The sequence below is a fragment of the Gymnodraco acuticeps genome, unplaced genomic scaffold (genome assembly GCF_902827175.1).
Source record: "Gymnodraco acuticeps unplaced genomic scaffold, fGymAcu1.1, whole genome shotgun sequence".
Classification (NCBI taxonomy): Eukaryota; Metazoa; Chordata; class Actinopteri; order Perciformes; family Bathydraconidae; genus Gymnodraco; species Gymnodraco acuticeps.
The window spans coordinates 7,404,440-7,429,269 of NW_022989799.1; the positions used below are offsets into that span (position 1 = coordinate 7,404,440).

A 24,830-nucleotide genomic window follows, 5' to 3' on the forward strand; every position below is an offset into this window, starting at 1 on the left:
TTTTATACTGATAACGAGTGGAGGACAGAGGAGGCTCTTAAAGAAGAAGTTACAGGTCTGTGAGAGCCAGAAATCTTGTTTGTTTGTAGGTGACCAACTACTTATTTTACCAAGGAATTTACCAATTAATTCATTAAAAATCCTACAATGTGATTTCCTGGATTCTTTCCCCCCCATTCTGTCTCTCATAGTTGAAGTGTACCTAGGATGAAAATTACAGGCCTCTCTCTCATCTTTTTAAGTGGGAGAACTTGCACAATTGGTGGCTGACTAAATACTTTTTTGCCCCACTGTATATGCATGCACATGTCCAGGCACAAATGCAGTATTAGGGAAGGGTATGGAAAACATACATTTACATTGATATACTATACATGTTATACCTCATCCCTTCAAGCCTACATCTCTTTGACCTTTCATCCCACCCTCCATACGTACCTTCGACCCTCATTCCTTCCAGCCTTTACCCTTTTCTCCCTGAATCTATTTGACCCTTTATCCCTCCAACACTATATCCCCATTCCCTTCTTATTGTCTCTCCTTATCTGTTTTTATTTAATCTGGTGAGAACCTCTTGTCTCATTCTAAGTACCTCCTGGAGGCTCCTTTTCAGAATGGTCAGAAAAATGCCTAAGTCCGAACCTCCACACGTAGTCTCTTCTCGACGACATCCCTCATCCTTCACAGTATCCTTAAAGAATTCACAGACAGAGACTTACGCTGCAGCTTCTTTCCAGGGACGTCTGTGTGTCGTCGGGGCAGGTACGGGGAGGGTTGGGGCAGTGGAATGGATGAGACATCGTGGGTTTGGAGTGGATACCAGTGAGGCTTGTCGTCCAGTAAGGCCGTCTCTAGCTCTATCAGGACCTGCTCAAATCATAATACAGATAGGGAAATGTTTTGCTGCCGTTCACAACTGCTTATTAACATTACGCAGACAGTAGAAGCTGGTAAAAATACATACAGAAAAGCTTGTATATGTGTTTAAAACATCCGCTGTATGGGATTTAGTGTATTGACGTTCCCATTCAGAAGTTAATTAAGTGTGTGTGTGTGTGTGTGTGTGTGTGTGTGTGTGTGTGTGTGTGTGTGTGTGTGTGTGTGTGTGTTTGTGTGTGTGTGTGGTGTGTGTGTGTGTGTGTGTTAGGGCTGAACGATATACCGTGTCATGGTGATAACCGCGATATGCGCATGCGCGATATTCACACCGCAGGGACGTGCGGTTTTATTCATTTAAAAAAAAAATGCTAACGCACTTTAGCACAGAATTCAAAATAAAGATACCCTTATTACTTATCGAAACTGCACATACAATATATCCGATTAAAGCTGAGACTCCACAGATTATTTAAGTATAGTATCTAAGCGATCCGATCTCGCAACAGGGGAAGCAAACACAGACATCACAACACGTACCTTTTACGGAGCTTTTACGGGAGATCGTCTCACCGTAGCTGTCAATCTGATCAAAAGACGTGTTAAATGGCATTAAAACAAGAAAAAACGCGGCTGAATCGGTTGATCCATAGGTTGATAATGTATCTGTGGCTTTGAAGCAATTGTTTATAATCCATAATTCCATTTTTATGTAAAAATCGGAGCACAAAAGTTAGCTGCTAATGGTAGCTACCAGAGTGTATGCAGCTTCCGGTTTTGGCTACGCGTCACTCTCACTCCTTATTTGGTAATGTGTGTGTGTAACGGCCCGTCCACACAGCGGCGTGCGTTGAAGCTTCCAACGCTTCTGCCCATTCACTTTGAATGGGGTGACGTCACTTTTAGCCGAACTGCATTTTGGGAAGCGACGTGGAGCGTTGCTGACTTCAAAAGTTGAGCAATGTTCAACTTTTGACGCCTCGACAGAGGCGTCAGCCAATGAAATCCCGTTTATGCAAATCTGCCAGTACAAGCGCTAGCCAATCAAACCGTGTGTATGCTGGGAGAGACTACGCAGGTCATTTCCTCATATTCCAAAAAATGGAGGGAAAATTCATTATAGCGGTAGTGAATCACCCGGTGCTGTATGATCAGTCTCTGTTCATCTACCGGGATACAAACCAGAGGAGGTCTCTCCCCAAGCTTCAGATACGCTCACCTCCAAGCGTCAACGCACGCTGTTGTGTGGACGCTCCGTTACGGGCCGTCCACACAGCGGCGTGCGTTGACGCTTGGAGGTGGGCGTATCTGAAGCTTGGGGATTTTTTGCGAGCAACGCGACCAACAACCAATCACATGAATCTCCCGCCCCCGACATACAAAGCAATATCAATGTTAAAACGAAGTAAACTGGATATAAAATCCCCAAACAGGCGAAAACCTACCAGTTTCATCCACTGTCTCTGCCACCTCCCTCCATGCCTCGCTCCTCCGGTTTGTATCCCGGTAGATGAACAGAGACTGATCATACAGTACCGGGTGATTCACTACCGCTATAATGAATTTTCCCTCCCATTTTTTGGAATATGAGGAAATGACCTGCGTAGTCTCTTCCAGCATACACGCGGTTTGATTGGCTAGCGCTTGTACTGGCAGATTTGCATAAACGGGATTTCATTGGCTGACGCCTCCGTCGAGGCGTCAAAAGTTGAACATTGCACAACTTTTGAAGCCAGCAACGCCAGCAACGCTCCACGTCGCTTCCCAAAATGCAATTCGGCTAAAAGTGACGTCACCCGATTCAAAGTGAATGGGCAGAAGCGTTGGAAGCTTCAACGCACGCCGCTGTGTGGACGGGCCGTTAGACTGCGCTGGACTGCCGCATTGCCAAGACCGGAAGCAGCAGCCACTCTGGTGGCTACCATTAGCAGCTAACTTTTGCTCTGCGATTTTTACATAAAAATGGAATTATGGATCATAAATGAAATATTTTTTTTATACAGAGACGTTAAAAACCTATGGATTAACCGATTCAGCCGCGTTTTTTCTCGTTTTAATGCCATTGAACACGTCTTTTGATTAGATTGACAACTACGGTGAGACATCTCCCCTAGAAGCTACGTAAAGGTACGTGTTGTGATGTCTGTGTTTGCTTCCCCTGTCCGAGTTCGGATCACTCAGTGATGATACTATATACCTAGATAATCTGTGGAACCTCAGCTTTAATCGGATATCTTGTATGTGCAGCTACGATAAGTAATAAGGGTACTTTTATCTTGAGTTCTGTGCCAAAGTGCGTTAGCATTTTTCGCTCAGGGGTCATTTAGATGCTTCTTATGAGACTTGTGTTTTGTTTTGGTAAAAATTGTTTGTATCGTCAGTTAGCTGAGATTATTTCCGTTAATCTGGTATAACACATTAATAGGTTCTTAAATATTAAGATCCCTTGAGACACAGTGTCGTGAAAAAAAAAGTAAAGTACCCGCCGGGACTTTGGGGCTTAACAGGTTAAAAAAAACGCAATATATACCGCAGGGGGGGGGGAAATCGCAGATGTCAGTTTTTTTCAATATCGTACAGCCCTAGTGTGTGCGTGTGTGTGTGTGTGTGTGTGTGTGTGTGTGTGTGTGTGTGTGTGGTGTGTGTGTGTGTGTGTGTGTGTGTGTGTGTGGTGTGTGTGTGTGTGTGTGTGTGTGTGTGTGTGTGTGTGTGTGTGTGTGTGTGTGTGAGAGAGGTACCTCTCCCATAAAGGTGCTGTCCTCGTCCGGTGACCTGGGTTGGTCCCATATCGTCAGCTCGAGCATGTGGTTCCTGAAGTCCCTGCGATGGACATGAGAGTAGACAAACGTCTGGTTCCACTTGGGCTCACAGGTCCTCTTCATAGTTTTTGTCCTTCGTTTGCTCTTGTCACTGTGTTCAACAATCAGAGAGTCAGACAACCAAGTTCTCTTTTCAGTGGACATACTTATTGTTCATGGGAATTTCCTATGATTAGATCACAAGCTTTATTCATCCAAATGTACTCCGCTAATACCTGTCGGAATGAATTTTCAAGCACTCTCTGTGAAGATGGGGCATACCTGCGATCAGGAAGAAAGTACATTTTGACGTAGGCGCTCCTGGGCCGCCCGTCAGACCGAAGAGGAAGCTCTGCAGCCTGCATCACGTTGACTATTAGCTGATGACCCGCTTTGTCGTACCAAAGTTTCACCTGGGTGGGAAACACACAAACAAATCTGATGCTTGGTTTTCATTTCAACACATCAACAGCCCAACACACTCAAAGTGTGCAGACTCACTGAGAGCTGCCCTGGCAATAACTGTGGAGCGTCTTGGAGCATCCCAGGGCTGGAGGGAGACAGGACATGTAAAGATGGTCTGTCCATCTTCTGGGACTCAAAAGAACTGGAACCTGCTGGGGATACAAAAGGGGAGAATTCATTAAAAGAAAGTCAGCTCTAACAAGAAATTGAATCCTAGACAAGAGAAAAAAGTGTTAAAAATACATTAGTTTGTACATAACGTACAATGTGCTAGCCAATAAAAGCAGGAGTGATACATAGTGGGGTCATTATGTTACAGAAGTAAACAAAGAAGTCCAATGGAGGCTTTTCAGGCAGGTGGTAGAGGGAACTTGGGTATTTTAGACTTGGCAAACAATTGACATGCACTAAAACCTATAAAACAGACAGGAAAACACCAAAAAAGCATAATAGGGCCTCTTTAATTGTTCCAATCTCAATGCTAAGCTAGGCTAATAAACTCCCAGCTCCAGCACCATGGTTGATACACAGACATATTTGCTTTCTCAAAAAAAAAGACAATCGGCAAGATAAAAAACAGAATTAAAGAGGGGTCTCAACATCCTGCATACTTACTAGATTCTAATGGAGGGTGGGAGGTGTCGGGGATTCTTGGGATAATCACTGGAAAGGAAGCAGAAAAACTTCTTGTCAGCCACTCTCAAACTGGCATATAACCAGAATAAACAACGTTAGTAGTGTTCTCGATGCACAGGCATACATGCAAATAAATGTAGAAGTAGTTAAGTGGAAGAAAGTAGCACTGCAGTTATTTGGAGATTAAAATGTTATGTGGTTAAAACAAATATGGAGAAACAAAAGAAAATGTGAGGAGAGACAATTTCTTCTCATAAATTCAATTTTTCCCGGACTCATTCAGACATTTTGACTGAAATAATAATAAGAATGGATGGGAACCAGCAGCTCAATTCTGTCCACATCTTTTCTATCATCCACCACCACCACAACTACAGTTAAGGATCCCATGGGAAACGCCAGAAGCCATTGCATTAGCTTCATTGTCATAAAGAAAAGAATGGTATTCTGTGGAACACTTATCAGTGTAATTTCTCATTTTAAATTGTAAATCTATAAAGAGGAAGAGTTTAGTATTTGAAAGTGTCCATCCCAACATTGGTAGATGCAGGAGGTTTTCTCAGTGATTATTTGATAGCACATGGGGAGGTTGTATTCTCAATTGTTGAGTGATCCATGTGGCCACAAACTGATATTTTTACATTTAATTAAGTAAAAGTTCAACATTTAGTACTTTATTCACTTTCTTAAAGGGTTAAAAGGAAAAGATGGATCATGATGTACTGAACGAGCATAAAACCTGAACAAATCAAGCTGATTGGTCTCCCAGCTTCAGTACTTTCAAACATTAGATATCCATCTTCTCATTTCACTCTTGGAAAGAAAGCAAAAAACATTTTTAATTTCACCTTTTGATTTGAAATACAAGCATTATACTGATAAGTGTTTCACGGAGCCTATGTTGCTTTTGAGCCCATTCCAAAATCAAAAAATGTAAAACAAGTAAAGAAAATCAAATCAATATTTTTATGAAACCCAATGACCCCGCTTTCAAACAATGGGATAGAGGAAAACATAAAGAAGTATTTGACACTGCGAGTGCTGGATTTCACTTTGGGATCCTAAGACTTGGACTGGGAATGAAAAAGAGAAAATCCAGACGCCGCACAAACATTTTAAAAAACTTGCAAAAGGAATGCTACATTGACGGACATTTCCCATTGGCCATTTTGCATCCCTTCAAGGGAACTCTCAGTTTTTTCAGATGGACTTAACAAACTGTAGCAATTTATCTAAAAATAAATTAGCATAACTGCTTAATAGGAATCAATTGAGTTCATTTAGGGATGCAAAATGGCACCAGCAAAACCAAAATAGTTTCCATAAGCATGAGAAGATTAAGGGGTCCTAATAAAAGGGGCAGATTACTTACTGATATTTTCTATAAACCCTTCGCGAGTGTTTGGAGAAAAATTAATACATTCAACTATTTTTCCCATCAAAGAGCAAATGAGGTTCAATCTTATTATAAAGCACGGATGCAAAAAGTTGAAGAAACATTTAGTTTTTTAATGTAAAATAAAACCACTATAAACCCAATACAAAAATAGGCCAAACTTACTCACAACAATAGCTTAGCAAATATACTGATCACAAACTGTACATTTTTAACACTGTGGTCACTATGGATTCCAGAGTATCACCATTTGTTTGAGAATATTATTTTTTAAACAGATCAAATGTAAAACCTGACATTTAAAAAGATTCTATGAAGGGTCATGCAGGGTGTCATAAATGAGTAGATCCCACTAGCAGTAATAATAATGCTATTATTGTATGTAAATGCGTTAAAATCCTTATTTCAGATAATATCTCCAAACATAATATCTCCACATGCATACAGTATGTGGAGATATTATGTTTTTTCTTTCTTCTAAGTGTTCCGGAATATGTAATTTGTTGGAGTAATTATAGGCAAATTCAGAAAAAGAGACAATTGGTACAATTAAAATAAAACAATTTCAATTAATTGCTAGCAAAACGCAGAATAACACCCAATTAAGACGTCTGTAGAGAATTAAGTTCAAACAAAAGATTAATGGAAGGAAATGTCTATTGTCCAAAGGATTAATACCAAATTATATAATTACAAAAGATAACAATATCATGATTCTGAGACCTGTAAAACAAATCACTAAGTCAACGGTTTTTTGACAGTGTTTTTGGTTAAAAGGCCCTAACACAAACTGAAGAGATTTTCATGCTTTGTTCTACGAAATTAGGTAACATTAGCCGCCTTTAGCCTAGTGGTGGTTACAAGAAGTAATGGGATGGGATTTGTTTACAGCCTAACATTTTTACTTCTACTGATTGCATTTTAGCTTCAAAAATCATAAAAATGGTGTTAGTATGTGGAGATTATCCTGCTGTCACACGTCTTATTCTCTGCAATACTCCAAAATCCAATGGAAAATCCCATTTATTTTGTTGAGTGAGCCTTAGTGACGCTAACTTCCGGGTTACAAAAGCCTACAAAATACATCATCACCACCACTCTAATGCACTCACAAACTGGTCATTACTGTCCTGGTTTTTAAGACCAACAAAATATTATGTGATGCAGCCACTTCTCATTTTGTATGGAATAATTCACCTTATACCCTCCTGTAAATAGGGTTAGGCTAAGTGCTTTTTTGAAGGGTATGGAGGAGACAAAATGGCAACTTAGAAACTGTTGAGTCAACACTCCCTAGTTAATAAGGGTGGTATTTAGACTGAGTTATGACTAAAGGATTGCATTTTTGCAAGATGTAAGGGGTGTGTTTAATCCCTGACTTACCCAATAGGCCTGGATACCACTAGCTCAACTTGAGGCTCCGCTTGAGACTCCAGGATGATGTTGTAAACTTCCTTCATGGTCGCCCCCGGTAACAGCTTCCCATTCCACTGCAGAACTTCATCCCCTGGAAGCAGACGTGCATGTCATTAAAAATAAAGTCTGGGTATCATACAAAGGTAGGTATAATTCATTTAATATTGTAAACGAATCCCATAAAAAGACAAACACCATCATGTGTGAGTCCACTTCCATATTCCCTTAAGCCCCTGTCACACTGTCCCGAAATTGACACCAGATGGACACACGAATATGGAATTGTGAATTTCGCACGAAGATGGCCCCGACCTTGGTCAACGGCCAAGCAACAGCTGAAGCAAGTACGTTGATGCCTACAGAAGGCCACACGATGACACCCGAACCACACACGAAGGCAACATTTACATTACATTTAAGACATACAACTGCAACGAAAGTAACAAAAACAATTATGTTATAGTACTATGGGACTTACATTTTGGAAACTTGAGATTGTATATAATAAAATTGTCACTGATATTTTCAGACTTTGTTCTTTACTTTCTCCGTCTTTATATGTAGAAGATATTACGTTTTCTCCGTCATGTTGTTTCCATAGCAACAACAACTTCCTGTCAACAGCGTAAACTCACCTTAAGCATCTAAATAAAACAGGAAGTTAACCTAAATTACATTTAAGACATACAACTGCAACGAAAGTAACACAAACAATGCAATATCATTTTCAGTTTCACAGAACACAAATTGGGTTATTTTCATAATATGTTTACATGATTTTGTTGAGCAATAAAACAACAAGAGAAGCGATCTGTAAGGAAACATTGCACGCCGTGGTCCCATCTCGATGTCATCGTACTGTAATACGATGGCTACACGACGGCATTGCGAGGGCTTCACGTAGTCGTGTTGCCTTCCCTAAGACAATCAGGCAGCTTCTTGTTTCCTTCGTATTGTTCTTCGTGAAGCGAAAAATGCCCGATGGCACCGATGATCACACGAAGTAAGACGAAGATGACACGGTTTGACAAGAAGCCCTCACGCTGGCCTTACGAAGGGCAAAATGGACACATGAATTCAACCACGAAAATGAACCTTCGCCAGGTCCTTTCAGCAATTTTTTTGGCATGCCAAAGATTTTGCCACTGCTCACGAAGTTGCTGCCGGAGCCTGAGAAACTCCACCGGTGGTCATACGAAGGCTTAAGATGCCCTCACGAATGGCCCGATGTTGCTACGATCAGAGCCGAATTTGAAACATTTCTTTTATCGTGTGTCCATATGGTGGTCAATTTCGGGGACAGTGTGACTAGGAGCTTAACGCCACCTGAGGCCCATTGTTAAATTCAAAGATATACACTTTTAAAATTCCAAATATTTTGTGACCTCTTTTAAGAAGGCTTTTATTAAAGTAATTTTTAAAAAAAAAGCTGAGCCCTGTAGTTGTTTCGTAAACGTGACTTAAACGGTAAGGTTAGGGTAAAACAGCAATGGCCTTTTTATGGGATTATTTACAATTACAAACATAGAGTCTTTGGCTCTTTTTTATGAAGCTTTGTCTATTTATTTCGGCCTTCCTTCTTGACTCAAACAGCGATTTAGGTCAATGAAAAAAACATTTATTTCAGAAAATAACCATATGTTTTGCTCTATGCCAATATGTTTAAAACCAACACAGCTAATTAGAGACATAAAACTATATACAATTTTTTTAATGTTTTAAGTGGAAACAGTGAAAATAAGACCTCTGAAACTGTTTTAAAGACCCTATGTTTGGATGATTTTTTACTTTTACAGCAGACAGCGTATCACATGTAATGGTTTACCTGCTCTGAGATGTCCCACCACATCAGCCAGGCTTCCCTTCTTGACTTTAGTGATGAAGGCACCTAATCTCCCTGACTCTGTTATTCTGCCTCCCACCACCTAGAGACAGAGAGGGGGAGAGAAAGAGATTAGTGTCATATCTGTCATATATGCTGACCGAATACCATTACAATATTATTACACAGCTTGGTTGGATACTGGTTTCTGTTCATTTTGAGTTTCAAGAGACTTTTTAAATATTGATTTTAATATTTGAAAAGACACTTTGGATTTATGATGGCTAAACTGTCCCCAGTAAAGAAAAAGAAAAACAGCGCATGAGAAGGAAAGAGTTTAAAAGACAGAACACTGAACATCAGAGAAATCAGCAGAAGAAGACAGACAGGAAGTAAACACTAAAGGTAACACGGTATGAGTGTTTCAAAGACTGGTTAATGGAAAATAAAATGTGAACAGACTTGGAAAGTTACAGATAACCTCGATCAGTGCTTTTTTCCTTTTCAAATACTTTGTTGTCGCTGCAGTTTCAGACATTGGTACGCAGTGGAACGGACACATTTTTCTTAGCGGAGGCAATACGATCATTTTTAAATCAAAATTGTGACTCAAGGATTTGGTTTATTTAGTATGTACCCATGTAATAAGTAGAGACATCATGTATAATGATACAACATCATGTGAGTGTGTGTGTTGTTGCCCACTCCGACCTTTAACCCCAGCAGAGCTCCGGCTTCTTTAGGCATGGTGGCGCTCCTCTTGCTGAGGGTGATTCGTCCAATCAGATGGTCCCCCTCCTTGGATGGCTGCCAGGTTACAGGATGCTTCAAAATGAGGAAACAAGAGATGCTTAGATGCACACACTGGGACGTGTCCTGTTGGATCAGCAGGTAAGAGTTTCCTTTTTTGATATACAGTAGTTGTTTAATATTTACATGGATGAAAGGTGCACTACATTTAAATGTCATTAATAATGTGGCTAAATGCATGTTTTTATTTTTTCAAGAGCCGGTGTGTACAGTAAAGAGTGAAACATATGCTTTTTCCCTCTGAAGGATGACACAGTTTGCAGTAGTGTTTCCTAGGAATACATGTGCTCGTCTCCCAGCCACTCTTATCGGGTGGAATCTGGCAGATATACCAGCACTTCCCACAATTATAATTTGTCTGTACTGCTTTAACCTTGGGCAATCATCTTGCTATGTAATATCTGAACTCATGTGTTTTTATTCTCTGTATTGTACACTTCGATGTTGCATGTTTCTAATGACTATATTTCTTTTTTTTTTAAATCAAAATTATAATTTTTCATCTGGACATACCCTTAGTTTTTTAGGGTGAATGTTTTGTTTTTTTAAATATCCGCTTTTACAGCATTGTCTATTTATGTGCATTTTTCCTGTTAAATAAACTAATTAATACAAATAAACATAAATGGATCATTTTATATAAATAGAAAAAACAACTAAGTTGAAGCAAACTGAACAAAGGAAAAAATATACTTCGGCAGGAGGGGTTCAAGTTCAAGTTAGCAAAAAGTCAGTCATCATGGATGGATTACTGACCATCAAAGGGACTGTCCGTGGCCCCATGGCCTTTACATACAAAACGGTCACTTAAGAGACACTTGTACCAACAAGAAAGGGACACAACAAGACAACAAAGACACAAGGGGCAATTACGAAAAGACTAAAAACAATTACAAAGAGACACAACGGTGACCACAAAGAGACACACAATCACAGAACGGATGCATAACGGCTGTAACAAGAAAGAAAAACGACGTCAAAAAGAGGCGAAACAACTATAAAGTCTGTCATCCTATGGAAAGCAATTAATAGAAATAGAAAAACAATAACTTACATGCCATACAGTGGGGTCATGTGGGTAGCACTCCCAGTCGCCTGCAAGAAATAAGACAGAGGGCTCAGATGCTGAAGATCCCTAACACACACACACACACACAACTCACACACACACTCACACACACACACTGTATAAACAGCACATACCAGCCTGAGTCCTCTCATACACAGACCAGCCAAATGTGGAAGGTATTTGTTTACAGTGGAGAGAGTTACGTTTATTGGATATTCAGACCTGGGCTAGCATTAGAAATGGATCACCTCAGTGGCAGAACTGAGAGCAGTGTGCAGAGGATGGGAAGATACCAAAGGATAACAAAGCTTTTTAAAACACTCAAAATCCCTTCCAGATGTTGTACAGATCAGATTTTGTGGAATGACTCCAGGGGCAATGCAATGTTGTGAAGCAAAATAAAAATGTTAGTAAGTGATGTCCTTATGTTGATGGTCATTATAAAGGCAATATACCTATGTTATTCTAGTATAAGGGGTTAAAGTTGTTGAATCAAATGCACCAATTACAACGTTTTTCATACTACAGTATGTGTGTTTTTTTCTTCTTTGCTAGGAGGATGAGGAAGATGCATTCACAGATCCTAATAGATGAGTTTGAGTGTGTGTATGTTCCCGCACTGATCTAACAATGATGTACATGCCTCTGCGACGCTTCTCCGCTCTGCCAGTAAACTCATCTCAGAGCTGACCTGGTCTCAGTCTCGAGCTAAAAAAGGAAGCAGCCTCTCGCTGCCACGGCCGGTGTGTTTTGAAACTGCCCTGACAGAACACTCTCAGCCTAAAGCTCTACTTGATCGATGATCTCAGTGCCTGGTCTGGGTCCAGCCCGGTGCTAGCATTCTCCCTTTTCTCATCAGAACTAAAACACACTTTATCGATCAAAGTGTAGCTTTAATGTAGAGCGAGCATGGTAACAATCAGACAGTGCTGAAGGGTAAATACCTAATGTGCTGGTCCGAATACTCCATGATGATGCTCGTTTTCGCCAGTGGTCAGCTGCTAAGGATAGCAGACCGTTGCTAAGGAGGACCTTAGCAATAATAATATGTGGAATTATTATTTGCAGAAAGAAAGTCTGGTCAATTTAAAGTGCCTGAAGACATGCTGCCGTCATTCATATCATGTATTTGTCGCCGCAGTTGTAGCCGTTTCGTACGCAATAGGATCTTTTTTAATCAACAAAATCCTTTTACAGTAGGCTATATCAATATAGTCGAGTTTTACATTTTTTTGTATATAACCATCGTTCAGATCCAAGAAGCAAACCCTGTTAGGGTTCTTCTTATTACTGAGAGTCACTGTACATTATCACTTATACAACCACAAAAATATGGTGGATAGGATAACGAATAATATGCCCATAGGGTTATACTTAAATGGAAGTGCTGAAATGGGTTGTGACGGCACAGAAGATAATGGAAGCTTGTTTTTGGACGTGTCTGTCTACCCTGAGCTTCATGTAAGACAGAACATATCATGACAATGACCACAACGCTAAGTGTTGCTGGTGGTTAGGGTTGTGCTTTATATCATTGCGTGTTTCCTACGGATTGTCCTTCTCAAGCTCATTAACACAAAGTATGAGGTCAAGCATCAACTGTTTCTTGCTTACGGTTGTATTTTTTTTGTAAAAAACATATCAAACCAATAGAAGTAGCAACAATTTGATAATAGACAGCAACAGGCGAAATATGAGTCTATGTTGGTGGTGAAACAGCTCCCAGTACCTTCTGCCAAGAAATGTTGACGCACGCCCTTAACTATGCTAATGTAGCTTTTTATGCTACAAGCCCCAGTTGGATATAAAGCAGTGAGCCAGAATGCCCTGGCATGGTTAGTAGTGACGTGACAGAACCCAGCTTGAACATGACAGTGGTGTGTTTCTCAGGCTGGGGGACATGGCTCACCCTTTGATCAACTGGGGTCAAACTGCCCCATCACTGACACACTAACGTGCACACACATGTACTCTCAGTGTGTGATGGTCCCCCCTCAGGGGCAAGCTGAAAACAATGCAACATGACACACACAGGCTCACACCACACTACTGTGTGTAGATGCTCACTTTGACTTTCAGACTGCTGGCTACAGCCTGCTGCATGCACTGTAAATAGAAGTTAGAGAAGTTGGCAGCAAGTGGCATTGTTCCTGCAAACACAACTAGAAGAAATCCTCTCGGAATTTAAGGTTTTCAACGAGTATGGTGTGTAATGTTAGACATTCTAATAAACCGATTCATAGGAAAGAAATAAAAAAAGGTTTTCCATGAATTAGAAGGTTATTTCAGAGCAGTCTTACCGGTTCTATTCGTAAACCCCAGAGTTAAGTAAAGAGCGTTGCTAAATCCAAGTCTGAATGAAGACAGCACACTGAGCCTAAGCAGTTCTCTGCAGCTTCTTACATTCACCTCCCGTGATGGTGTTAAAGTGGGAGTGTTCCATCACACAGGCACCGAAAAGTCAGTGCTCCATACCTTGTACGTCGCAATAAGTTTACCAAAATGTAGTGTATAAGTGTAAAATAAACTGGATTTGATCACTATTTTTATAGCAATATCTTTTAACTATATAATTAGTATTAGCTAATGAACTGGAGATTCTGTGTTTGTTTGCCTAACTTTCTTTATGTCCCTTTTCACCTACCTGCTTGGCATTTTTACCTGTCAGTTTGTAGAAACTGAAGCTGGCTCCCTTGTGTTCTTCTCTAGCTTGGCTGTGTATGGAGTGTTGCAGGATAGAAGAACAGTCCTTAACCCGGGAATGAGTTAGCATTTTATTTTTATTTTATTTAACCTTTATTTAACCAGATAAAAGCATTGAGATAGAATCTAATTTGCAATGCTGACCTGGCCAAGAAGCAGCAACGTTACACAAACACATAACACAAACATATAAAATACAGAGACATAACTAAGAAAACAAAAGACAAAAAAGCAGTCACTACATTGTGCACATTAGGACAGTAAGAAAGGTGCACTACTTATTACTGCAAGAGCAGCTGGTGGTAAGGACTTCAGACAACTTCAATTTAAAACATGCTATGAGACAAGTGCCCTCAGTTTGAGGCGTGATTGAAGGTCATTCCAAGACCAAGGACCATAATAAAAAAGACTCCTTTTCCCAGCCTCAGTCCGCACAGCAGGAACCTGGAACCGTATCCAGGCACTGGATCTGAGGTTGTAAGAGTCACAAACTGGAACAAATCTGGCACATATATACAGTGGAAGCTTACCTAAAATGGCTTTATACATTAATAAAAACCAATGCTGCATCCTACGCATACTAAGTGAGGACCATCCAGTTAGGCTATACAGTTTGCAATGATGAGTCCTATAGGGTGCATTTGATATATAACGCAGTGCAGCATGGTAGAGTGGGTCAAGTTTGGCCAAAACAGTGGGACAGGCAAATCTATAAATGGTATCACCGTAGTCCAGCTGGGACAGGAATAAGCCAGAGACCAACCTTTTACGGGATGAAGTTGAAAAACAACATTTAAGTCTGTAAAGGAAGCCAAGAGTGAATTTCAATTTCTTAGTTAGAACTTCAATGGTGTTTCAGATTACTGTCCAACCAAAAGCCAAGATATTTGTAGGTATCGACAAACTCAACAGAGACGCCATCAAGGGTGTCAATGGAGAGGCAAGAGGACGCTGCCTTGGGAGCAAAAAGCATTGCTTTGGTTTTCTTACTGTTCAAAAGCAGTTTGGAATCAAGAAGTGCATGCTGCAGCGTGATCCAATCAGATTTTAAATTGGAAACGGCCATATCCAGAGAAGTAGCACATGAGTATACAATAGTGTCATCAGCATACATATGATAGGTAGAAAATTGCATCTGATTACAAATATTGTTTACATATAATAAAAAGAGCAAAGGCCCCAAAATAGAGCCCTGTGGAACTCCCTTCTTCAGGGTCAGAGACAGTACTACCCAACCTGACGCATTGAGTACGGTCGGTTAGATAACTCTGAAACCAGCAAATGGAATTATGACAAACGAGACATCAACATAACATTAGACATAATGTGGTGATCTACAGTGTCAAATGCTTTGGCTAGGTCAATAAACAATGCAACACATATAGATTTGTTATCCAAAGCAGCCTTAATATCGTCTAAGACTTTCAGACCGGCAGTCACAGTACTGTGCTTTGATCTGAATCCAGATTGCATAGGGTTAAGGATGTTGTGTGAATTTAAAAAAAGTTTTAGCTGAGTAGAAACTAGGGACTCAAGAATCTTTGATAACGCAGAAAGATTTGAGATAGGACGATAGTTATTTAACTCGTGGGATCACCAGCTTTCAAGAGGGGCAATATCAGAGCTTGCTTCCACACAGCTGGCAGTGTGTGAGTGGACAGGGAGAGATTACAAATATCAGTTACTGGTTGTGCTATAATCTGAGCTGCAATTTTTAAAAAAAACGGGTCGAGGCCGTCAGGCCCGGCAGACTTTTTAGGATCAATTGATTGCAAACCCTGTAAGACTTCAGAGACCGAGAAATAAGCTAAATCAAAAAAGGGGAGTTCATCTCTTGACTAGGGCTGTGAGTACGACCATTTAGAGAGTCATGACTTTGCTCATCAAAAATGTGACCAGCCTTTTTGAAGTGAGCATTGAAAGCATTAGCCATACCATCTGAATCTGAAATAAAAGAATCACTGACCTTCAGTTTTTTGGGAAACTAGAAACCTTCTTGTTCTGAAGTGATTTAATTGTTTTCCAGAACTTAGAATGGTCATTAAAACAATCAGTGGTTAAGCTCAGATAGTAATCAGCTTTAGCTTTTTTAATAAGGGCTGAACATTTATTTCTGAGGACACGAAAAAGAAGCCAGTCATCACTAGTGTTAGACTTTCTAGCTAAGGACCATTGCTTATTTCGATCATGAATTAGATCAGATAATTCTCTAGTAAACCATGGAGTGTTCCTATTCTTAACTCTGAATTTTCTAAGGGGGGCATGTCTATTAATAATCGATAAAAAGTGATCAATAAAAATTGGACGGCAACATCGACAGATGGAATTAATTACGCTATGAAGTGCCATTTAACCTCCGCCATCGTGTAGGAAAGCCTGCTCAGAGAAGTGTTTGAAGCAGCGTCTGAGCACAATAAGGCCCTTGGCTTTGGGCAACTTAGTGCTCCTAACGCAAGCAATAGTGCAATGGTCGCTGATATCATTAGGAAAAACACCAACAGACACAAACTTATGAGCTGCATTTGTTAGAATGACATCTATAAGGGTATCGTTATTGGGTTTGGCAGGGTTTATTCTAGTGGGACTATCAATAAGCTGAGTTAAGTTCAAAGAATCACAAACCTGCTTAAACTGTGAAGATTTATCCCTCAACCAGTCCCAATTTAAATCACCCAATAATATGATTTCAGCATTGTAGCGCTTATGGTTAGCTCGTCTCAAAATCATTGTTTTTTGACAAATTGAAGATTTTTCATGTTTTTATGAGACATGAAATACGTCAGTATATATCGTATATATCCCACTGGTGAAGCTATTATTTATCTTAGAGACAACCGTTGCTCACAAGTGGCTAAATGAGACTACTAAACGCCACCACGCCGAACATTAGCCGTCTTTAGCAAAGCGCTGTCGTCGTGGAGTAATGTAGTTTGTTATAACCAGTGTTGGGCAAGTTACTTCCAAAATGTAATATATTACATATTACTTATTACTCTCTTTTGAAAGTAATAAGTTGCATTACAATATTACTGTCTCTGAAATGTAATGAGTTACACTACTTTTTAGTTACTTTTTAGTTACTTTCACCAAAATAACCGCAAAAGAATGGCTAGGTATTTTAATGCTAAAATGTAGTAGTTTAGTGCAGCTCATTATCCATCCAGTGAAGGGCAATGTGGTATAGCATAACAACTGTGTAAGGCTACTAACAACTTGTATTACACGGCTTAGTTGAATACTCGATTCTGATCTTAAATTCTTAACATGTGACACGTTGTTAATACAGCAGTACAGACCACTGTCAAGGACTATAATGAAGGTTGCTAAGGAGGGTCAAGAAAGAGAAAGCAAAAGAGGTTAAAAGACGGAGCGCTGGACGTCAGATAAATCACCAGAAGAAGGCAGACAGGAAGTAAACAATAACAGGACACGGAATGGCTCTGTATTTTGTTTAGTATATGGCCGTGTACAGGCCCGGTTCCAGAACAAAATGACTCAGGGTGACTCTGAGATTACAGGGGGCGCAACAGTAGTAGGTTTATATGAGCAACAGTGGCCGGCAACAGCAATGAAAAATAGCATTGATGGTCCCCATGAACAGATTATGGCCTTTGTTATGTTTTGAAACCAAGCAAGTGAGAACATTTCAAGTGTGTTAAAAGTGGCAATTCTGACAATTTAATATAGTCCAAAGTGGACTATGGCAAAGAAAAGCACAAAAGCTTCAAACTGTACTGATAAAACAAATGAGAACATATTGTAAATCAAGGCACATATTATTTAAACCAGCTCATTTGAAATGGCAAGTATTATTAAAACCATGTAGCCTACTACATCATCACCTTGGTCCCATCATTACTCTGGGAAGAGAATATTTACTGTCCTTGAAAACTGGTATCACATCATCATGTGAGGTTGACTTTGTGACCTGGAGAACATTTCAGCTGCAACATTAGCTTGTTGATAAGCTTGGGATATGAGATAGTTTTGTAGCCATTCGTGGTGAAGGCATCTGTGCTATTGTATGCATTATGTTTGACCAAACATTTCTACAGGCATGGCAGAATATGGCACTATTTTCACGTGAATATTCTAGCCCTTGTCTATTTTTTTTTTTTTTAATTCTTTATTTATTTGGGGTCACATTATAATACAAGTACAGTTTTTCAAATCATATATTTTTAGAGACCCGAAGCCCTTGTCTATTTTTATACCACGAGCTGCAAATGACCGCCTAACCCCACTGTACACGGGGGGTACTTGTTTAGATATACCTGGGCAGGCTCTGTTCTGCCGTGGTATCCTGGCACCTGCGGGCCGCAGAGGGGCGGCGTAGTTTCGGCGACGAACACTGCTGCTCCGGGGTTGAGGGCGGCGAGTCAGGCGGGAGTAAAGCTAGTGTCCACAACGGAGGGTAACGTGATGTCCCCATCTGACCTGTTGCTATCTGCAGTAGATGCAGTGTTGCTGGCGTTAGTGATGGATGGTTGCTTTAACCTTTTTCGTATAATAATTATCCACAGATGTGTGTCACTGCTGTGGAAGCACTTTGGAAATGATGCACGCGCAGCGGAGCAGGTCACGCGCACCTGACACAATTTTGTTGTTAGTATTTTTCGCTCCGTTCTCTTTTGAATAGAGGGTGCATAACATTCAACTGCCCCGAAGATCCCGACGCGACGCTTGAAGGGTAAACACCAGGGTTTACTAATCTACCCGCACAATTTGTCTGGTGTCGGAATGTCTCGCTATGTTAGTACATTCTTAAAAAACAAAACACCATTTAATTTCGGGTTAAAATGTTTTGTAACTGCGTTACTGAGCATTGTAACTGGTAATATATTACCCACATTACTTCGTTACAGAAAAAAGTAATATATCACTGTAACCATGTTACTTTTGTAACGCGTTACACCCAACACTGTTTATATACATATATAGTTGGGTGTATAGGTGTATGTATATATATATATATCTGTGTATATGTATGATTATATAAGCATTTTCCCTTTGAAGGTGGTGACATTCTGGTTCCTGTCGAATACAAGAGTGTGAGCAAATGGGTCAGGGTACCAAAAGTAGAGGATGTCTACAATTACTCTGAATTCTTACAAGGAGGTAATTAAAGTGTCTTGCGTCATAGTTGCTTTCAAGAGTTTCAGTGTGTATGTTTAACTTGTGAGTTTGATATGGTCCAAATTATCCTTTGTTTCAGTACTGGCAAAATTCAATTTGCCAGGTTTGACTTTCTCGATGCTAAAGGATTCTACAGGAGTGGAAGTGGATTCTGACATCTTTGATGAGCTTTTGAATTCATCTCGGGTGTCTTTCAAGGCCTTCACTGAAGAATGCAATGGATAACATACAAATTAGAAATGTACTTCTGGCTATTGAATTTACCCTTCAAGGATTATGCAAGTGGTGTTAATATGTGGAGATTATCCTGCTGAACACAAACATGTAAGTATTGTGTGGTTGCCACATAATCCACGAGAAAAATACGATTTGTTTTTAATCGAGGGAGCCATTGTGATGCTAACTTTCAGTTCGGACAGTTAGCACACTCTATTTAAACTGATCAGCACGCAGTTAAAGTAAAATGTCTCTCCAGTAAGTAGCTTAGCAATTGCTAACAGTATCTTATTTTGCGGTGTGCATTTAGGAGCTAATCAGGTGAGGTGAATGGCCCGTGAAGTTCATCCAGAATGCTTCCACATGGCCCAAACAGATAAACCCACAGCTTGTCTCGTCTATATGAATGACAATTTTCCTTCCATAGACTATAAGCTGTGTAAAAACTCCACATTACATTCTAATTGTAGACAGCCGTGTTTTTACACTGGAAAAGAGACAACATTATATATGCTCAGAAAGTCGGTAAGCATGGTTGTGCTATAGACAACATTTTTAAAAGTTTAAATCTAAAAAAAGAAAATCTGAGTGTGATGATGTCTTCTGGTGCACCAATTCTACAATTTCCTGTCAGGACGCTGGATAGTGTAATACTGCTGGACATTCATTTAGGCTGATGAAAGCCAGATTCCCTACGAAGTAGACGGCTCAAAAGACAGAGTGTAAGGTATGATGATTCTATAGAAGTTTTTAGATTATGACGGCACATGTGATTTGAAAGGTATCAATATAAGATTTTAATGTGGACCTCTAGTTCACATCAAAAGTACCTCAGTAAGGATAGAATAGGAAGGAAACATCCATAAAGCAGTGGTGTGATTACTCTCCAACATTTTATAACAGTCAAATTGCCTCAGATATCTCATGTTTTTTGATAGATAAACAAATCATTCAACTGACAGAAGTCAATATTTTCAAACCCCCCCTGGATGAAATCAACACAAAGTGATGATGGTTTGGTCTCTCACCTCTCTCGCTGACACTTTCAATCTCTGCATCCTCACAGCTGCTGTACTCCGGCGTGGTCCCCCCTCCTCCTCTGAGCTGCTGACGCTGGTCTGCCTCTTCCCCCCGCCCCAAGCCCTCGTTTCGACTTGTAGGGTCTTGGAGGGGGCGGACGCAGTGATTCCGATTGGTCAGAGCTCAGCGAATCATTGCGCAGCATGCTCTCAGCCTTCTCCCGTTTGGTCCGTCTCCCTACAGGCCCCTGGCCGGGGGTCGAGCCAGGGCCCAAACCAGGAGGCTCTCTGAGTTCAGGGGGAGGGGGCTGCTGAGCAAGGGTGTGTTCATGTGGCCCTCCAACCCCACCCGCCGTCCTCTTACCGGGCCGTACACCGTCCCCAACCTCCCCCCCTGCTACACCCATGCCACGGCCCTGCATGGGCACAGGGTGACCCCGGCCTCCAGGAGGGACCGGCCCTGCTTTGCGAGGGGGGGCCCGCTGTGATCCATGTGGTGGTAGCCCCCCTCTTCTGTCCGTCTTAAACCTTCTCCCACAGGATCGTGCTCTAGAGAGCGTCCCTTGGTCAGCCGCCGGCTCCTCGCGCTCTCTGGACTCCCCCCGGAGGTCCCGGTCCATGGAGACCTGGGTCTGCAGCCTGGGCTGGACCGCCCGCCGCTCCCCCCGACCAGCTCCGCCCCGGCCATTTCTCCTGGAGATCAATCGATATATAATGGAGAGGAAGAGAAAATAATAAATGGGAACTGTAGACAGAACAGTATCTTTTCAGGGACATCATTGAATACTTTATTTACATGCTTGGATAGTAGATGTAAGATTAGCTTACAAAGAAGGTTAGTGTTTTTGATGGCCCTTGTTACCAACAGAGCTGTGGACTCCAGCCACATGATGGGCTCAAACTCAAGTCACAAATTTGATGACTGCGAGGGGGGGCACTTTAACATCAACTCAAAAACGATTTGCAACCGCTGGTGAAAAGTTACTTAGTACATTTACTCAAGTACCGTACTCAAGTACAAATGTGTGGTACTTTGCTTGAGTACTTTCTTTCTCTGAAACTTAATAATTCTACTCGACTTCAATTAAAAGGGAAATATTCTACCTTGTACTGTACTTCTACATTTTTTATTCAGATTTAGTGACTTTAGGGATTTTTAAACTACAGCAAACATGAAGAACTTTTAAAAATACGATGTTTTGATGCAGATTAAACTATACGTTATATTTAAGTACCTAAAACAAAAGGTGATTTTGGTAAACTGTTTATTTTTTTTTCTTACAAAACATTTCATAGTTTCAGCTTCTCCAATGTTAATATTTGCTGATTTTGTCTTTCAATATTTTATTACATGTTTAATATTTTGGGGGGTTTTTTTCTGCAAAATGTTTTCTGGAGTACTTTTATTCCCAATACTTGAACTACATGTCCCTATTCATACTTAAAAACGTTTACTTAAGTACAATTCTCAGTGCAGGACTTTTAATTGTAATGGAATATTTGAACAATCCAGTATTAGTACTTTTACTTATGTAAAGGATCTGAATACTTCTTCCACCACTACTTGCAACATAACTTGGACTTAACTTGTGAATCACTTGGACTTGAGGCTTTTGACTGTAAAATACTTGAGGCCAGAGCCTAAAATCAACAAATCTCCCTTCATTACCTAAATAAACTAACATTGATATTGACAAGTTGACATTTAATTCCCAAGATCCATTTTGTTTGATCCATCCAGTCAAGTTGCAGGAGGGAACCATGAACTAATGTTATCTACAAGAGCATTCTTCAGTTGAAAAAACTCACGTCAAATTTGACTTAAAGAACTCAAAAAATCTGCGTTTAATGCCTGGGTCTGGACCATAGGGTCTGGACTTGGGAATAGCATGTCTTGACTTGGGACGAGAGACATGAGACTCTGGTTCCTCCTATATAACAAGTTACTGCAGTGTGAATCATGTCGATAGCCATGAGAATGATGCGAATCATCATTATTATGCATTTAGTATCAGCAAAATACATGAGATCTACTTAAGGACATTATGTGAGAGGCCCCTGTTACTGCCTTTAGCTTCTACTTTCATCTAAAACATATTTACTCATACTTTGCAAACACCAATGTTGTGATTGTATATTTCCACTGATAGAGAGTCACGAGTGACAACACATCCCCATCCAGTGTTTTGGAACCGGCTGCATTCTTCCATTACACTCAGAGACTGCTTGCTTAAGACATAGAATGCACTACTGCATAAAAGAAGCAGATGAAGAATGCAGGAGATAATGCTTGAAATGCAAATGTTTACATATTCATCAAGGCTACAGTTCTTTCTGATGGCTGAGAGGCTGCAATTTAAAGGGGCACTCCACCAATTTCACATATCACAGTCACTTTGTCATGGTTGGTCCTATTCTGCCTTGTATAATCATGTATTTGTGAGAAAGTCAAACCTCATTGATGTCATATTGATGTCACTGTGGTTTGGAGACTGCTTCTTTCTGAGCTAGGTTTTGAAAGATGCAAGGCAGACTAGGCAGGGAGGGAATTCAGAATGACGCTATTCAGTTGCATTATGGAATTTGTAGGGTCCATTGTGTTCTGGGGCTAGACCTATAAATAGCACTGAGGATGCCAAAATTCATATAAGGTTATTCTGGCGTTTTTTGTCTCTAATTAAATTGATATCTGGAATGACTATTTTGTTACAGTGTTTAAGGGACAAATAAAGCTGTATTGATTGATGATATAAGGTTTCCGTCTCAGTCTTGCTTCAGCTTACGTGTCTCGCGTGGTGGTTCGCTGCGGGATCGGGGGGTCGATGCCAGGTTCGGTCCCAGGGGCGTGGGGTCCTTTGGGGTCTTGGATTGTGGAGGGCGCTTGGGAGCGAGACCGAAGCTTTTGGCACACAGACGGCTCGCATGACGGCTGCCCCGAGGCCAGCAGGGTTCCCATCCGGACCTGTGAACCACTCGCCTGGCTTGGTCAGGATCTCCTGCTGCTTCCGGCAGTTATTACACACCAGATCACCTGGTTGAGAAGGAACATGGGTAGAGATTACATTTACAGCTACGTGTTGGGACACAGGTTTCCTATAGGATAATGGCACATTCATGTTAACATAACATGACAGAGAGTAGAGTGGAGCAGTAGTGAGATATTTTGTAGATGGACCCAGAAGGATATCGCCAGGGCTCAAGGGCTCCCCGGACAAGGCAGGTAAATCTCAACATATTAACATCCCTTTTATAATGTTTTAGTGATGATGTTTAGTAGCCTCATTTAGCCACTTGTTAGCAACCGCTGTTTTTAAGTTACATAGGATCTTTGGACATTCCCAGTGGGGTATTATGTGATGATATTTTGCGTAGAAAATGAGTACACATTTCTAAACATTGTTATCTTATTTCAGGCTTCCAAAAAAAAAAAGAATTCATAACAAAGTTGAACTTCGAAAGGAGGTGGGGAAACTGGAAGTGGTAAAATCCTATTTATTTCTGGGTTTTAGGACTCATTCCTGCACCACTCTATTACACAATTAGAGTTAATGTGTCCAAGCTAAATTAAACCAGCTGTCATTAATATCAGTATAATGCTTCCAACAGGAAGGAACTATTCTTTTGTAACAGCCAGTAGTAAAAACCATCTCAGCACAAACTCTGCCAACCACTAATCAGGCACCCGGCTTCATCGCAATGACTTTGAAACAGGAAATGGAACAATTTACTTCCTAAAGAGCCTCATTGCTGCCAATGTGTGGTCCAGGAAGGCTTTAGTGGAAGCGTTTTAAGATCAACATCATGGCAGTTACCAGGGAGCAGCTTGGCTTTCACTGTGGGCTGCTTCTGGCCTCCAAATGAAGCGTACAGAGCCAACTGAATAATGAAGGATATTTGCACGGCCAAATAATATCTGTCGTTTTCTTTCTTTCTATTTGTCCTATCACACATATGCACATCGACTATACATTGGCTGTGTTCACTCACTACAGCTGAGTGTCCACATTTCAGAGCTTTCAGATCAGTGTGTGTATCAACACATTGTCTGATACGTTAGAAACAGAGCAGACAGTTAAATGCATTTTATCTGGAATTATTCACCATTCATGCACTTTTGTCTCCAAGTTAAAGACAAATAGTTTGAAGGACTGCACTGCCACATCCCACATCAAAGAAAGGCCCATCGCCATTAGCTGTGTCAGATGTCAATCATTCAACAAAGAAGTGTACTTATGGGTGTGGCCGGTGGAGGGCGATTCTCAGAATTGTTGAGACATTTGCAGAGGTTTTTTTTAATCACGCATGGAGGTGAATATGATTTGAAGCGACACTATGCAAAACTCACAAGAAACGCCTGGCTCATGAAGCTAAATGTTGGTCTATGCGGGTAGATTCCTCCTGAAACCAAAAGACGATTACAAAAACGATGAAGCAACAGCGTCTGAAAAACCAACATTTAACACACTGA

General features: G+C 40.7%; 1 protein-coding gene across 1 annotated transcript in view; it reads right to left on the minus strand.

Moving 5' to 3' along the window:
- Positions 1-23,388, minus strand: part of LOC117551414 (regulating synaptic membrane exocytosis protein 1-like) — a 58,451-nt gene extending 35,063 nt beyond the window's left edge. Inside the window, 12 exon segments of the mRNA XM_034224311.1 lie at positions 720-867; positions 3,615-3,786; positions 3,957-4,087; positions 4,176-4,288; positions 4,755-4,825; positions 7,555-7,678; positions 9,413-9,512; positions 10,121-10,234; positions 11,274-11,314; positions 20,372-20,428; positions 20,431-20,473; positions 20,476-23,388. Of these exon segments, the coding sequence (XP_034080202.1) occupies positions 720-867; positions 3,615-3,786; positions 3,957-4,087; positions 4,176-4,288; positions 4,755-4,825; positions 7,555-7,678; positions 9,413-9,512; positions 10,121-10,234; positions 11,274-11,314; positions 20,372-20,428; positions 20,431-20,473; positions 20,476-20,982 (1,621 nt within the window). The 5' untranslated portion in view covers positions 20,983-23,388.
- Between the last annotated feature and the right edge of the window lie 1,442 nt (positions 23,389-24,830).